Source organism: Neopsephotus bourkii, unplaced genomic scaffold (assembly GCF_033783945.1).
Source record: "Neopsephotus bourkii isolate Nb327-2 ecotype Australia unplaced genomic scaffold, CSIRO-AGI_Nbou_v1 NB_234, whole genome shotgun sequence".
Lineage (NCBI taxonomy): Eukaryota > Metazoa > Chordata > Aves > Psittaciformes > Psittacidae > Neopsephotus > Neopsephotus bourkii.
In genome coordinates, this window is record NW_026900744.1 from 11499820 (window position 1) to 11516648 (window position 16829).

Below are 16829 nucleotides of genomic sequence, written 5' to 3' on the forward strand. Positions count from 1 at the left end.
GAGATTGGTCACTGGCTGTTACAAGTGACCCTCTGTATGTAAAACCCTGTGTGGCCCTTGGGGCTCCCCCCAACCTACAGTGTGCATTTTTAATGCTTCAGAAGTAGAAACCTAACACAGAACAGCTAAACCATCAAATGACTCTGGAGCAGGTCTCACACTTCATTCTTGGCAAGCAAAGTGCCGGAGAAGTTCGGGTGTCAGGAAGGAGAGGATTTGCCCAATCCCCCTCATGTTCCCCCATGCTAGGTGTCAACATTATGGGGAAAGTGGCCGTGGTCACCAAGTAGCAATGCCAATCTCTGATGGAATAGGCCACACTTCAGCAGGCCTCTAGAAGCTTTGTGTTTCTGGAGGATGGGGAAAAGGCAGTTCTTAAAGAAACCAAAACCAAACCACCAAATGAAAAGAGTGTTAGCCAAAGCATGTTTATAAGGAAAAGCCTTTTCCCAGTGATGGCTGGGCAGGGGGATACACATGCTCCTGGTGCCCTGGCCAGCTCGGCAGAGGGGTTTCCGTCTCCCCCTGACTCTGCAGAGCTGAGCTGGCAGAGAGGAGAGGCAAGAGGGGAAGGAGCAGCTGCACAGGGTGACAGTCAATGCTGCAGGCTCTCCTACTACCTATGGTCATCCTGGAAAGCCTCTGTCCACTTGGAGGTGTCCATGAAGATGGAGGAGGAGCTGTGGAAGAGCCACAGGCAGGGCAGGGATCCTTCCCGTGTCCAGAGGTCCTTGGCGCAGTCGTACACCTCCATTTCCACCTGGTAGTCCCCATTCATGCCCTTCCAGTGGCCGCCGGTGACGAAGAGCCGGTCGCCCAATGCCACCATCCCGCCATTCTCGTGGAGTGTGTGGAGGAGCTGCACCTGTGTGAGGGTTCCAAGCATTTCACCCTGGTGAGATGATTGGGACCTTCCTCGGGGTGCTCCCAATCCCACTGAAGAGATTAACCCACCAGGCGCATCTCCCTTGCCCCATCCTCCCTGCAAGGTTTGGGAGTCCCTGCAGCATGTCTTGCTTTTAGCAGCATCTCCCTGTTGTGCTTGTATAGGAGCAAGGTTGGGGATGTGGTGGGGGACCCGTGGTGAGTGGAGGGGACAGGCAGGATTTTGTTAGAGTGCCAAGGCAGGAGGCTTGCAAGCGCTGCTGGAAAACCCTGATCCTGTAGGCTTCTGCATTGTGAATAGTGCTTAAAATCAGCAGCTCTGTACAAAAGCCATGCTCCTAGTGCGGGTGATGGCGGAGCAGGGAAAGAATGATTGGGGCATCTTCAGGTCCACAGGGGTTAACAGAGCAGGCAGGCAGGAGCAGGAGTCAGGGTATGGTTGTGAGGTGCTGACAGGGAGGGAACACCTGCCCCACCTCCATAGGAGTGCTTTGCCCCAGCCCACCATCCCGCTACCTTCTGCCAGATGTTGGCCTCTGGGTCATACACATGGACCTTCTTGGTGTTGTCCCCGATAAGGTAGATGAGCCCGCGCAGGGTGGCACATCGTGGGGCCGAGAGGTATTTGGGGATGAAGGGGGATGTGATCACACTCCACAGATCTGCAAGGAGCAGCCGTCAGCAGCGTGTCCCACCCTTGGCTCTTGATGCAGCTGCCAGTGACCGAAAAAAGCATTGCCTAACCCATGGCTATTTAAGGGTCAGTTTGAAAGGGAGGGGACAGAGCAGCCAGGCAGGATGGCACCCGTGGTCCCCATTCCAGATGACGCTCTTGCATTAAAAAATGGGGGGGGTGTGGGGGGGAAGGATATTTTTTGTAGTGGTGGTGTGGGGGACCACCACCTGAGGAGGTGGCATTGTCACAGGGATTTTGCTTCTCCCTAAGGCAGGCAGGATTCCTCCACCCCTCTGCCCCAGGGATCTGTCTCCACTGAAGCTCTGGTCTGGGCTGTGCTGCCACCAGCTGTACTCCTGGCTGGCCCCCTTACCCTGTGCCACAGCCATCACCAGAACCCCATTAGCACCCCGGTTGCATCCCACAAGAACATGCCCAGTGGCAAAGGATGTTGCCTGCGTGGGGGGTCACCCTTAGTCCTGCTTCCCAGGAAGGTGTTGGTGGGATGCAGCGGCAGGGCCAGCTCTCACCTTGGACAGGGTTGTAGCACTGCAGGGTGAGAGCATTGTACTTGACGGCGCAGGAACCCACCAGGTAGAGCTTGCCCAAGCAGCTGGCGGCTGCAAAATTGCTCACATACTTGAGGGCCGGGCTGATGGCACACCAGCTCCTGTTGTATGGGTCATAGCGCTCCACCTCCACCACGTCCACTGTTGTCCCTGCAAGGTGGCAGGACACTGCCCACTGCTCTGGGGCACCCACAAACCCCTGCCCCAGCAACACCCGCAGGGTCTTTGCAGCCTTACCCCCAATGACATAGATCTCGCCATTGAGGACGGCACTGGTGTGGTTTGTCCGGGCTTTCAGCATGGAAGCGATGGGCTTCCAGGCACCATCCCTGGGGCAGAAGCACCACGCCTGGGTTGTTGACCACGTGTCGTTCTGGGACCCACGGGAGCCACCTGGGGAGGAACAGGTCAGGTGGGCACCCCTGTGAGTGCAGCCATCTCTGGGCATCCCCTGCCAGTCCACCCAAGAGGGGAGCTAGGAGAGGGCTTTGCTGGGAGAGGAGGGTAGCCCCTGTCTCCATGCCAGTGCTCTGTCCCATCTTTGTCCTTTACCTTCCATCCCCACCCTCTGGGGACACCCACCCCGCGCTAGCACCTACCTGTGACATAGACATCATTGTTCAGAGCCACCAGGGAAAAGCCCCATTTGTTGTAATCGGGGAAATCAGGCAGAGCCATCCATCGCCCTGAAACCCAGCAGAGCCAAGTGATGATCCCCCCCCTTAAACAGTGGTGATGCTTTTAAGCCAGCCCTGTTTCATTCTTTCTCCCCCCCCCCCCTTTTTTCCCCAGTGCCCCTCCTGACACCAGATCATTTGGCAAGAGGTGGCTTTGGGGTAGATGGAGGGTTAATTAACATGTAACAGGTGTACACTTGCCCCATCCATGCCATGCACACTTACTACTTTTGGGGTTGTAAAAGGCAAAGTTCCTGGGGGTGGCCGGCATCTGCAGCCCCCTGTCCTCATCCTCACCCTCCTCCAGCACGCGGCCACCAACCACCACCAGCACCTCCTCCAGCTTCTGCAGTGAGGTGGGGGAGTTCTGCACACCAGCATCGCTCTGGCCCTGATGGAGAGGCCAGGACAGGACCATCAGGGTCCAAGCTGAGCCACCAGCTTGTGGAGTGGGATTTGGGGCAGGGGTACCCACCGTGGTGCGGGATCGTGTGACAAGGGCCTTGCTGGCATCTGAGTCACGGATAAGGGGCTCAGTGGTAAGCAGGTTCAGCAGGTACTGGTCAGGCAGCAAGACGAGGTGGGCCAGCTCCAGCAGCTCAGGAAGGAACTGGGCTCGGGACCCTGGGTCATGACGTACCCAGCGCAGCACAGCCTCAGCCAGGCTCTGCTCCTCCTGCACCTGCAGCTGGTCCTTGGAGAGGTAGACAGCCAACCTCTCCTTGGAGAGCTGGAGGAACTCCTCCTGCAGAGAAACAGCTTCAAAGTTCTCCTGCAAGAAAGACCAGGCCTTGGAGGAGACCTCAGGGCAGCCGTGGCTCTCGCCGAACTCGCAGATACCTAGGCAGTTGGTGGCATCCATCTGCTGCCGGAGATAGCGGCTGCAGACCGTCTGGATAGTGGGGAAGTGCAGCTGGCTGGAGGTTCGCATCAGCCCCTCCACGTTGTCCTGGTTGATGGTGACCTTCCCCGTGTAGGCAAAGTCGAGCAGCATCTCCAGGGCACCAGCGTCCACCTCTTTCAGCTCCACCCGTGCTGCAATGCTCTCGGCAAAGTCACCGGAGAACATGGCATAGAAGTAGTGGCTGCAGAGGGCCAGGATGCCGCGGTGGCAGGGGAACTCCCGCCCGCCTGCCACCAACGTCACATCTGCCAGCTTGGGGTTGGCACGCAGCCGCTGCAGCCCCTCCAGCATGCCCTGGGCATGTGAAGGCAGGCAGAAGTCAAAGTCGTCCACATTCCTCACCATGGTGCTGGGGATGAGCGCAGGGCCTCGCTGGCTGACAGAGCCCCCGCGGAGCGTGGCAGGGGTGCCCCTGCCAGGAAAAGGCGATGACATATCCCTCCCTCCGCACAGCCGCACCTTCCCAGCGCCTGATCTACAGGCGCCAGCAGGGACCAGGGAAGTGCTCCCTGGACCCCCCCATTCCCACTTCCACCGGTGGCCTCCGCATGCTCCGAAGCTGCCCTGCCGGAGCTGCCACCGATTTTTAGGGGGTGGAGGGTGGTGTTTGGGGTGGGTTCAGCCCCGCTCTGTCTCCCTCCCTCCCGCTCTCACCTGGGCTCTGCAGCCCTCCGGCCAGCCCGCCTGGAGGGAAGTGGCCGCGGTCCGTCACTGGGGAGGGACACTCTCGTTGAGACACGGGACCCAGCCGGGACAGGGCAGCACACTATTTTTAGGCGGCACTGAGACACCGCTCCCTGCTCTTAAAGGCACCGTACAGGCAGAGCTGCCTGCTCCTCCCCATCCCTCTCGCCCCGTGACTGCTGTTTTGGAAGGCATCCCTCTGCAGCCAGCTGGGCACCACAAGCCTGGGTGCTCCTGCAGCATCGCCCCGACCTTCCGGTCGCTGGGCGTCTCTGCTATGTCCCTACTCCCTCTGGGTATCGTTGTGATGGTTAAATATAGGATGTTATCTCACTCCTCCTCGGCCACAAATAAACAGCGGCAGCCACCTCACCCCAGGGAGTGAGGCCACCCCAGGGGCCAAAACACTGGTCCTGGAGAGGGTGGGAGGCGGTTAGGGTGCTGGGGCGGTCTCCCTTCCATACAAATAACTTTCTCCATCACCTCGGGAAGCTTCACTCAGCTCGGACAGAAAAAAGAGGCCTTTATTGCAGCCCGCGGTTTCACGCAGCCCTCCCTGCCAGCGGGTGGGCATCAGTCCTCTAAGCTGAAGATCTCGGCTTCCTTTTCCTTCCAGAAAGCGAAGCTGCGGTCGATGTAGCGGCAGATCTCCTCCCCATCTCCTCCGGCCTCCCCCAGCCGCCAGGTTGAGCTCGGGGGGGATCCGAAATACTTCTCCTTGATGTCCTCGAATCCGTCCTGCCAGCTCCGCCGGCCGGCTGCGATTTCGTCGGTGACGGCGCGGTGGAAAGCGCGCACCGCATGCCAGCCATGCCGGCCCAGCTGCTCGAACACTTCGAAGCAGAGGAGGTGGCGGCCGCGGCGCTCCTCGGGGGACAGTTCCTGCTCCAGGATGCGGAAATAGCCCAGCATGAAGAGCTCCAGCGACAGGCTGTCGTAGTCTGCCGCCTTCCCCCCGGCCAACACCACGAACTGCTCCGGAGAGAGCAGGGCGCTGGTAGGGGGCGGCGGCGGCGGGGGGCGGCGGGAGGCAGCTTCCCGCCAGCCGCCCAGAAGCCGCTGGATGGCCTCCCTCTGCCGCGCCAGGCGGGCCGTCCCCCACTCCCCGGTCGCCGCTGCCTCCCGGGGGTCCCTGGCGGCCGGCAAGGAGGGCCCGTAGGCAGAGGACCGTTTCCAGTGGCTCAGGAAGAGCATCACGATCCGTTCCTTCCTCAGGCTGCCCCACTCCGGCCCCAGGGATCCGCCGCCGCCGTCGGAGAACCCCTCCTCGCAGCTGATGCCCGAGTCGCTGGCGGCCTCCGTACCTTTCCCTCCGGCCGCCTTCTCTTCCACCGCTCCCCAGGCGGGCTCGAAGGCCCCGCGGAGGCTGCGGACACAGACCCCGTACTGCCGGATCTCCCGCTGCGCCAGGCTGCCCGCCGTCTCTCGGGGCTGCTCGACGGCGGCTGCGGGGAGAGCGGCGGGGGGAGAGGAGAGAGGGGAGACCCGCGCCCCCTCGGCGTGTGCCAGCATCGCGGCCAGGCTGCTCACGGCGCCCGCCAAGCGGCCACACCAGTGGGGCAGCGGCTGCCCGGGAGCGGGCGGGGGGCTGCGCACGGTGATGCTGAGCAGCGGGGCGGGCAGGAGGGCTCGTAGCTCCCGCGCCAGCCGCCGCAGCTCGCTCTGGTACGCCTCGCCCCGCCGCCGCAGCCGCAGGCTCTCCACCGTCCGTTCCAGATGCTGCAGGTCTGCCTCGGTCAGCAGCTCCCCGAAGGGGCCCAACATGGCCTGACGGGAGGGCGAAAAGCTCCAGGAGCCCTCGTTCTGCGGAGAGGGTCCGTCAGCGGGCGGCCCCGGGGCTGGCAGCGTGGTCCGGTCTCTTCCCATCCCCGGGACGCCCGTACCTGGCCGCCTACCTCCTCCTGGTCCACCAGCCGGGCCCGCAGCCGCCGCACCATCACCTGCCTCTTCCACTCGTGGATGGGGCGGCCCCTCTCGTCGTGTGTGGGTACCAGGAACTCAGCTTCTGCCTCCGAGGGGTCCGGCCCCGGGGGTTCCGCCGGCTCGGCCGCTCCATGCTGCGCGGGCAGAGTCACGGGAAGATCGCGGGGGGACGGACGGACGGACACGCAGCACGAGGCCGGAGCGGGAGGAGCCAGCGACCTACCTGGTGGGCGAAGAAGGGCGCCGGGATCCTGGCTCGCTGTGAGGGCTTGCGGAGCTTCAGCTCCGCCGGTACCAACCCGCCGAGCTCCATCCCCAGCCGGGCCGAGTGGCTGCCGGGGGGAGAGGCGCAGGCTTCCTCCTGGAGAAGGAGGGCAGGCAAGGGGAGATGCCTCCCTCCCAACACTCCCAGGGCCCCCCAGGAGGGGCAGGGTAAGGGGTACCCCGTGAAGATGCCCAGCACATCACCCCAGTTCTTGAGGGAAACCTCTCCCTGGAAAGACCCACTGCTGAGCGTTTCCGTCAGAAAACGGGATGGAGCTGCAGAGCATCTGCTGCGCCTTCTTTCCCCGGGGGACATCGCGATGCCCCCGCAGCTGAGGACCAAGCCCGGGCCCGCCCACATCCCCGCCAGCTCTTCTCCGGGCGCCCCATGCCCACGGCGGGCTGGCTTTTCCCAGGGGATGGGGGCACCCACAGCCCCAGCAGGGCCTTACCTTCTGCGGGGGGTGGGGGCTGAGCCAGCGGCCGGGGACAGGAGGCACCTGAGAGCCCGCCGCTGAGTGCAGGAGGTCGGGTTCTATCCGGGCAACACCCCAAAGTGGGTGCAGCTGCACCCCTGTTCAAGAAGCAATGTCCAGTACTAGGCAGGAGGGGAAGCTGGAGGCTGAGCAGCCCTGGAGCGGGCTAAGGCCGCGGCTGCAGCGCTGGGGCAGGGAGCGCACTGAGCGCTGCATTAATATTTCACTGGAGCATCGAGTGGCAGTGCTGGAGCTCAGTGGGTGGCACCGGCACCAGTCCTGGAAATAGTGGCTCGGTGGCTTGCTTCCAAGCCTTGTCCCGCTCCTCAGGCCAACAGAGAATGGCCAAAGCTGGTCACTGTGCCTACCTCCACGCTAGGTTTTGGGGACAAGAAGTGTTTTGCACTGTCTGGCACAAGGGGCAAGTACTGGCAGTGGGGGATCTTTGGCAGAGGGACCCACCACACTGCTGCCAAACATCTGCTGCTGATATTCAGCCATGTTTGTGTTCGTTCAATCCAGCGCCATCCATTATATATGGCCAGGATGGATTAGTGGGGCTCAGTTACATGTGAGAAATTCCATCAAGGGGCTGGAATACAATCAAGAAGCAGCAGATCAAAGCCTTAAACACCAATCACCTGGTGAGGATCCGTTACAGATTCAGCCTCTCAATCCCTCCCCAGCCCAGATGACTCCTGGCACAGGGCGGCGCTTGTGGGGACATGAGCTGACACCACCCTGCAATACAGCCGCAGCTCCAGCGTGGGTTACAGAGTGCCTGCAGCAGTGTGGCACCCTGCAATATTAATGAGGATGTAGTATGAAATACGGGAACATGGCCCAGTGCTGGAGGTGCCACATGTCTCAGGTTAAGCAGACAGATGTTGCGAGCTGTGATATGAGCCACATGTGAGCCTGCTCCTGTGTCTTATTGCTGGCATGGAAGGAGAAGGCTGGAGCTTTGCCAGCTGCTGTGCCAAGGGGGGATTTTGCTGAAAGCCCTGCAAGGGTTGGGTCTTCCTCTGGGTACCAGAGAGCTGCTCTCAAACATCCTGCCTCCTGCTCCTCTGGAGTGCTGGGGAAGGACAGAAAGCCACCTCCATCCCTGGCATGGCTTGGGACCTCTGATAAGAGGATTCTGCTCAGAGGCAGCCTTTGTGAGCTACCAAAGAGCCACCTCCCCCTGCCAGCATTTTCCAATCAAAATCTCTATGAGAGTTTAATCTTTGCATATGTCTCTGGCGCCCAGAAAGCACTGAGAGGCTGTGGTCCCCCTGAGCAGCCTCACCCCATGCTCAGCTGCCCTTGCTGTGGCAGATGTGGTCCCCAAAACTCTTGACACCCATGTTTCGGCCTGCTCCCTGGGAAGCAGAGTCTGAAAGGTGGCAGGCAGGTGTGGGCAGCAGCTCAGCCCCAGTGCTGGGAGCTCTCCAGTTAACTGGTCCATGGGAGGGATGGAGCAGGGTAGCATTGAGAGCCAGGTACTTTGGGGCATGCCACCATGTGGCTGCCACCACAAAGCTCTTGAGGATGCCCCGAAATGAGGAATAGGTCCATGCTTCCCCGAAGAAGAGACTCCCTACATATGATGCACATCCTGGCTGGGGCTGCTCCTCTCACAGGCAGTCCTCTTCTGCGGGATCAGGAAAAGAGAGGACGGTCCCCCCTGAACCTCCATCTCAGCAGCTTTCTTTACTCCGGACTGCGGGAGAGCAGACACTGGCCCCTCCAGGGATCTGCTTGGCACAGTCCCAGGGTGTTGTGTTTGTATCTCAACCCACGGGTTTTATCTCTCCTTGTTTTTTTCAATTCTCCTTCCCATCTCAGTGTAGCAGCCGAATTTAGCAGCTGTGTGGTACTTAGTTGCTGTCTGGGCTTAAACCACAACTGAGTTGTGATTGCACTCAACAAATGTACAACACGCAATTCACTTATTGACTGTTTTTAAAAACTCTTTATTAATATCTGAAATAACGTCAATAAAATGTGAACTCCTGGATCACTTCTGAAAATGAGACATATGCTCAAAAAAAATAAAAATAAAAATAATTTGGTGGTTAAATTTTTGCCAAAGGAAATTCTGACTCCCTTATTTGGGCAGAACTCTGCCATTTCCTGTGTCCTGACCCATCCACTGAGGAGGATGTCTCCTAGAAACAAGAGCACAAAAATAAAGGTACATAATGTCTTTGAATATTCATGAGAAATATCTTTCAAACTATTGCATGAGCAACAAAACTGTTATCTGTCAGCCTGTTGAGTTTCAGTTCTGCAAGTGCTCCAAACAGTAAAGTCTTAACTTGGAACCCAAGTAACCCCCTTGATTTTAGAGACTGTTTAGTGTATTTCATTTAACTTAACAAATTATTAGTTTGGCTCACTCAGAATAGGATTCCATGTGTTTCAGTTTGGACTATCTTTGTTTTTTTCCTTTTTGGCTATTTAGTACTTTCAGTACTGTTGCTTTTTCAATAATTAAACAGACTTGAAAAAGAGATAGTATTGAATAGCAGTATCACTCATCTTACAACACTGAACAATTGATGTTGCATGCATATGAAATTAAAGGTCCCTATGGACAGTTAATCCTATTAGTATTCCTTGAAGTTATGTACTATATCAACAGTGTCCAGTGTATTGCTTATGTTTTTCTTTTCTCAGTGAATGAAATCCACCCTTGTACAGAAGAACAGTATCAGATGCCCGCACTATGGAACTCTTCAACTAACCACAATTTGTGAGTTTAAGACTGGCAGCTTTTTGGTGACACCTAGTAGGTGAATCTCCTTTATTTGAATTACAACTTCTCATGTACTTAAATGTGCATATTTATATATTTTACATAAAATATATGTATGCGCATATTTAGCATATATGCATATGTAAAGCACCGAGGCTGCGCTGTCTGTTATGTGATCTGGCTCATACTCTCTGTGTCCTAGTGCTTAGGGAAATCCTTTTGTGTATCATCCCGACTCTTCCATTACTGCTAGTTACAACATATAAGCTTATAGAGGCGCACCTCTTTGTTTGAACTGCAGAAGTCCAGCTTTCACCAATTTTTATCCTATTACTTCAAATGTTTATTTGTCTTATAATGTGGCTGGCAACCTGTAGTCATATCCAAGTGTACTGTAGCTTCAAAGCGATAAACCCATAAATGACAAAACCCCTGTAGATATATATAGAAAAAGTGATACAATCCTATTTTGATGAAAAAGTAGATTAACTTGCTGCTGGAATACTACCCCTGTATGAATACTAAGCAGGGCAAACTCAGGTGGTCTAAGGAAGGTATTAATAAGAAATTAGAATAATAACTTGCTGCTGGGAGATTTCCTATATAACAATACTAAACTCCACTAGTCTAAGTCAAATAAATGTGATCTGTGATAAGCCCAATATGTTGTTTATGGCCCTAGAAGATCAACTAGTGACAGAATTACAAATGCTAAAGCTGGAAGCTTACCAGCCACAATAAAGGTGGAGAATGACTGGATTTTAGTAGTGAATCCAGACAGGCTATGAGCCAATATTGTGCTACTGATGGAACAACCGAGCAAATGCAGGAAAATAGAGATGCGTTCCAGTTAGAACTAGGGAGGGACAGACACTGCTATATGGGGCTGGAATGCTCTTTTACCTTAAATATACTGCACAGTTACGATTATCCAGGTTCTGCTTTCAAAGGCACTTTCTAGGCTATGTGCTAATGATGACGTTTAGCAAACTAGCTCTTCTTACTAACATGCTTTGGCCTTGGCTTAGAGAGGCAAAAGTTAAGATGGGGTATGATTATTGCCAATAAATATATGATATGCTGTAGAACGAGAAGTCTGGACAATGCTGGTTCTACAGTAAAATGCATATGCTGCTACTGAATAGCTGGTTTCGATACTAAAAGAAAAAAATTCTGTAACTGCCTTTGCTTCAAAGAAACCAACACAGCTAATTTAAGAACAGCCAAGATTTAAAAAAAGAACAATGCCAGTAAATCTCTTCAATTTATAACAACTAAGATAACTGCAATATCTAACTCTTCTATCAGTGATGTAGTGATAGAAGCACTGGGAATTAAGTAACAAATACAATTATTTGAAAAAAAACCCCAGAATTTCCTCCTAAACTAAGTGATGAGAAATGTTCTCAGAGAAACATGGTCCTTCTAAAGACAGCATTTTTTGTGGTGCTTCTAAATTGGAATGGAAAAGGGCAAGAAAACTGTTCATTTTTTTCTTTTTCTTTTTGTGTGTGTGTGTATCCTTCTATTGAGATTAATCTCAAAGGGAAAACTGACAAAAATTTCTAGCCCAATGTCACTTTTATTAATATAAATTTTCAATCACTTTTATTTTATTAGGAAGGCACAACCTTGTTGATATTTGTCTACTAAGAAAGTTCAACACAGTTCAGGTTTACATACAGCAATATTGTGATAGTGTTGGCACACTGACGTTGAGCTTCCTCTGAAATATTTTTTTTTCTGAAGAAAAAAGTCTAAAAGATATAGCTTAAACTCTCACTACAGCAATTCTGGTTATTTTAATGCTATTTTGAAACATTCAATTCGTATGATCTTAATGTCAAAAAGGCTATAAAAATGATTGCCACAAGATGGCACCACAGCATTCTGAATAATCATAGAATCACAGAAGGGTTCCAAACCCCCTGCCACCGGCAGGAGCACCTTCCACTAGACCAGGCTGCTCCAAGCCCCTTCCAACCTGGCCTTGAACACTGCCAGGGATGGGTCAGCCACAACTTCTCTGGGAAACCTCTGGCAGCGCCTCAGCACCCTCACGGGGAAGAACTTTTCCCTAGTATTTAACCCAAATCTCCTCTCTGTCAGCTCAAAGCCATTCCCCCTTGTCCTGGAATTTAGTGGGTGTAACTTAGCCAGGTAGTTTCCTCAGGGAGACAATGCTCACTGCACATGGGAGGTTTTATGTAATTTATGTAATTTACTTTCTCCCTTTGATCTGATGTTCTGGAGGGGCTTGCATTTGCTATTTCCTGATATAACAGCAGTCAAAGGTGGAACTGTGCAAGCTGAAACTACAAATTCTGTTATATGAGACCACCTATGCAGTTTCCTTCAGCAGCAACTCTTCCCATCATTTCTAGCTGAAATACTTTGTGTTAACATTCATAAATGTGAGCTATGGTATTTTCTTTGTAAAGTTGTATTTCCACTGGTAAATGATTTAGCATTAGTAAATGATTTACTGTTGTAAATTGAAATGCAGCCAGATGTCATTGCATTATGCAGCACATCAGTGGGATGATGACCAGGACAAAAGGCTCTGCTGAAGTGGGAATTGTGAACTTACAAAAGTGAATATACTGATTAGAAATTATTTACGCCTGTTGTTGAATGGTAAAGACAAAAACTGGTAGGGAGCTTCTGCACATAAGAGACAGAAGCTGCTTTTGCTTGGTAAACAAAAAATACTGCACTGTAAATATGTTCCATAAATAGGTATATCGATCTTTTATTTTTTTATATGTAAAATATAATTTTATGCTTTCTGTGTATTTATACCTACATGAAATAAGGCAAATATTTTCCACAGTCCAAGCAAATGCTTTTCTTTTATCCCCTGGGAAGCACATTCTTATCCTCATCTGTAGATATTCTTGCATAGTTTAGTTGTCATGCATGCGAAAGATAAGGCCACGTTAGCTATCAGTCTTAACAAAAAAAACCAAAATCTGGCAAGTCACATGAGTTGAGGGAGGCTGCTGAGGGATTTTATAATTTTCTCAAGTGTTAGCCTTTCATCACAGGTGGCAAAACCAGTGTACATACTATACGTTTCCTTCTGAGTATTGAGGATGTTGTTGCTAATTTAGAAACATACGTATCTCTCAGAAGAAAAATAGATTGGACCCATTTGGAAGATTAACTGGCATAGATATGGAATGCAAGAAAGCACTTCTATATTTCAGTTACCTAAGGATGCTAACACATTCCTTTCATAAAAATGTGTGACTTCACTCTGACCTTGTTTGGTGAAACTGGATTTCTCTTTCAGCACTTAGTAGCATGCTATTTCAATCAGTACACAGTGCTGAACATGAAGGAGGTAGCTTCTACACCACTACTGTTTTATCTTCGAAGAACAAGGCATCTAGAGTATCCCTGAAATTTCAAATTTGTTTTTCTGACAAAATAAAGTGTGTGTGTATTTCCTCACAGAGATTAGTGAGAGCAGTTGCAAGATTATTTTCTGTGTGATTCCAAGGTGTTAGCTATGCCTAGACCATTCATCCAACAGCTGGAGTAGAACTAAAAATTTGTATTTAAATGTATTTAAAGAGATACCTGCAGTTTGCCCTCAGGGGAATTGGGTCCATATGCTTCTGAAACATAGCGCTTTCATACGGCAATCTCCATGGCATGCTTTGGTGAATTGTAAAGTGACAGCCAGATGTCCAAAAGATCTCTGAGCTCCTCTACCTTCAGCAGTTAGACTTTTGTATATGTAGATGCTAATGGAAATTTTACCATTGCCACCTTTTCCTTTCACAGCGAGTAATGCTAATAATGGCAAAAAGCAGCTGTGACTTTAGTTGCATTTCCTTTGAAATTATTTATTTAAAGATGTCACGAATTTTCATGTTGTACTGTGTAACAGGGTCTTAAGACAAAGTCAGAGGAGCTGTGTGGAGAGCTTGGAAAGTTTCCTGTCATTTTTTATCTAAAAGATTTATTAGACACATTTTAAAATTTAGATTTTCCTTAGACATAACAAAGACAGATGGAGTTAGATTATTCAAACTTTGTATTCTGCAGTAAGCATGTTTTCGCAGATTCTACAGCTCAATTATTTTCTGTATATAAGGAATAGCTATTAAAACTCCCAAAACCTAATGATGATAATCATTATCATAACAACATGACTTGTTTTGACAAAATAGGAAGAAATACTGAGGCCTGAGTTAATGCCTGCTGGATGTAAAGTCCGTGTGTTACAGTAGATGCAATCTGTGTATTTGCAATTTAACAGCGAATGATAAAATTAACTTTCCCACTCATACTAAAAAACCTGGAGACTTGCTATCTGCAGGATTGCTCTTATATAAAACCATTCATGTTCTTTAATACTAGCAGCAATTTTATATAAATAGTTGCTACATTGCAATATCTGATCTGGGTACTTTGATTTCTGGATGCACTACCTTCTGATGGCTCTTTTAGAGAGGAAAGTCCCATTTGGTGCCATTAATCATATGTTGTTTAAATTCTTCTGTGTTCCACCAAATGCTGTGTAGGTCTGGAGATTTACACCAGTTTGTCAATATCTAGGGCCAGGACTAAGAGAGTATTTCTTTATTTTATTTAATGACTGTATGTTGAATGCATAAGCACTGTAAAGAAAAGATGCTTTCACCGAATACACTGTTTTCTTTTGTGATTTCAAAATCTCATGGTATTGAAGACTTGGAAGTAACCAATTTCTGCAAATTTATACTTCATTCACCTTCCCTGATTAGATCCTTTTTTTGATCATATGCAGCCATTACAGGTCAAAAATGATCTGACTCAGGAAGAGCCTAGTGTTGTCAAGGAATATTCTCTGCAGATGGTCTCTCATTTTAAGAGCAAAATGAAAGTGTGCAGAGCACTCTCTTGCTTACAACATGGAGCACCTTTTGCCTGCTAAATGCTCAGTTTTGCTATCTGCAAGAACTGTGGAAAGGAATGTTTGATTTTTTTTTTTTTTCTGTGTGGAAAACAGAATAGTTCTATTTCCTTAGTTTCCACATGCTTACTTGTATTTTCAATGCTAAGAATAGGTGGCCAGAGAATGTTCTGTTGCTCGGCAACGTTTTTCTTGGAAAGCAATCAGAGAAGAGGGAAAGAGGAGAACTGAAGAGTAAAAGCCCATCTGCCATTTTCAATATACAGGACAGGCTCTTTAAAATAATGAATTTTACTAGGAGAAAGGTTAAAAACCTGAACTGATTTATTTCAAGATCCTCAGGCAAGGATACACTGTTTCTGAGCATCTTACTCATGTCTATGAAACTGCCACGTATCTTCTAATGTTCAGATTTGTAAAATCTCTGCTGCTAGAAGTGCTTGTATTGCCCTCAACTGACCTAAAAGGGAAGAGTTTAAGACATCAGCCCAGTTGCATTTGCTGCATCTGAGATTTTCGTCACATACTTTTGTCTTCCATCATTTGCCCATTTATTATTGTATATTAAATATATATGATTACAAGAAGTTTTGAATAACAGTTTACAGTACCAACAGTTAGAATCTGAGAGAAATCAGAATTATTATGCAATGTTCTGGTAATAACATGCATATTTTGTCAGAGAATAAATGTGTCTTGTGGAACAAAGATCAAACATTACCTGTTTGGTAGAACTCTTTCATTAGTAAATTGAATTTAAAAATCCAGATTTAACAGGTCTATAATCAGTTATAGAAGATAGTTCTACAACTTCCTTTAAAATGAAGATGTTCTTGGAATTTTGAAAGCTACTTGTTACTTTGTCTTTTATCTTCAGTATGAAGTTCACCACAGAATTCCCTGAAGCCTTTTTGTCCTCTTAGTTCTTCTAAGGAAAATTTAGTGGTATCTTTCCCAATTATATTGCAGTGACTTGTGTGTGCAAAGGCATGGGAAGGGAAACAACACAGTATCTTGAAAGGTAATCTGCTCTGACAGAGTGGTAATGGGTGGATGAAAATTTGAGGATTATTATTATGGCAGAAGTTTATAACAGCTTTAGAAGATTGTTTTTAATACAGTAAGGTATCATCATGTTCTCTAATTTCATCCTAGGTAAATGCATCTCATTTATCTGAAATGTTTCTTATCACCCCTAGCCTCAGTTGTGTAGATTGTTCTCCATTCTCTAACTTATGTTTCCACAAGTAGGTTGAGTCTTCCTGAAGTAGATTGATTTCAAAAGAATTAAAGAAGTGTTACTGCATTAGTCTTGTACCCTTTAAAAGGCAACATGAATTAAAAAATTAATTGTTCCTATACACAGACTGTGTCTGCCAAATTTCAGGCCTGAGAGAATTTTTCTTTTGGGTTAACATCAGGCGTTTGACTAGCCCTTATTTACAGCCATGCTCCTAGTCAGTGCTGCAATCTGTCTCTTGTATAATTGTTCAAAGTCATGCGGTTATGTTAAAACCCCATCTTCATCTGTTTTAAAACAGCAGACATGTTAGAATTAATTCCATCCGAACTGTGCCAGAGGTAATAAAATTAATGAAGATATTCACATATATTCAATATCTACATGACATTCATAGCTGCTTCCAAGAAGAGATACATAACTCAGTCTGCTTCCTCTGATTTACTGAAGCAGTTTTCCCTAGTTCTAAAAAAAAAAGAAATAGAATACTTTGATTAGAAGTACACTTCTTGCAAAAAGGGCAGTGATCATATTTATAGATCTTCGAGCTAATTTTACCATCTAGTGGACACAATTGAATTATGTCCTAGATATGACTGGAATATTTACAAACACAGTAAGTCTGAGTAGAGTAAGCAGAACAATTTTGTTTTCTTATGTTGCAGGGTAATGGACACCCAAGTTTCATTTCTCTTTTCACTCAAATTAAGGGCCTGCTTTTTGCTGCTCACTCACTTTCTTGTCAGGAAGCTGCTGTCTTAGCTCATCAGTGACTGTTTAAAAAAAACAACCCAAACTTTGAAAAATAATCCTGTAACAGAGTTTGGTTTTGACAGCAATGCATAACTGTAGACTGCATAATGCTGACAAGGATGTCTGCAT

At 49.3% G+C, this 16829-nt stretch overlaps 1 protein-coding gene across 4 annotated transcripts; it reads right to left on the minus strand.

Annotated features, from left to right (window-relative positions):
* Window positions 1-403: 403 nt before the first annotated feature.
* KLHL30 (kelch like family member 30) lies at window positions 404-4916 on the minus strand. 4 transcript variants are annotated; one of them, XM_061345336.1, is made up of 8 exons: window positions 4366-4916; window positions 3283-4123; window positions 3033-3198; window positions 2730-2816; window positions 2368-2523; window positions 2092-2280; window positions 1402-1547; window positions 404-865 (listed from the first exon to the last, which is right to left on the minus strand). In XM_061345336.1, the coding sequence occupies exons 2-8, from the start codon at window positions 4054-4056 to the stop codon at window positions 617-619; spliced, it is 1767 nt and encodes a 588-aa protein (XP_061201320.1). In that variant the 5' UTR covers window positions 4057-4123; window positions 4366-4916; the 3' UTR covers window positions 404-616. The 4 variants fall into 4 exon arrangements, with proteins under 4 accessions (XP_061201320.1, XP_061201319.1, XP_061201317.1 ...); XM_061345335.1 differs by having other exon boundaries at window positions 3283-4060; window positions 4366-4915; XM_061345333.1 differs by lacking the exon at window positions 4366-4916 and having other exon boundaries at window positions 3283-4334.
* Window positions 4917-16829: the final 11913 nt, after the last annotated feature.

Excerpts from the sequence above, each read along its gene's own strand:
- KLHL30 (XM_061345333.1), bottom strand. The coding sequence starts at position 4,146 with ATGTCATCGCCTTTTCCTGGCAGGGGCACCCCTGCCACGCTCCGCGGG. Across the intron at positions 3,199-3,282 it reads TCACACGATCCCGCACCACG|GGCCAGAGCGATGCTGGTGT; the intron begins GTGGGTACCCCT and ends CCTCTCCATCAG. Across the intron at positions 2,281-2,367 it reads CGAGATCTATGTCATTGGGG|GGACAACAGTGGACGTGGTG; the intron begins GTAAGGCTGCAA and ends GCCACCTTGCAG.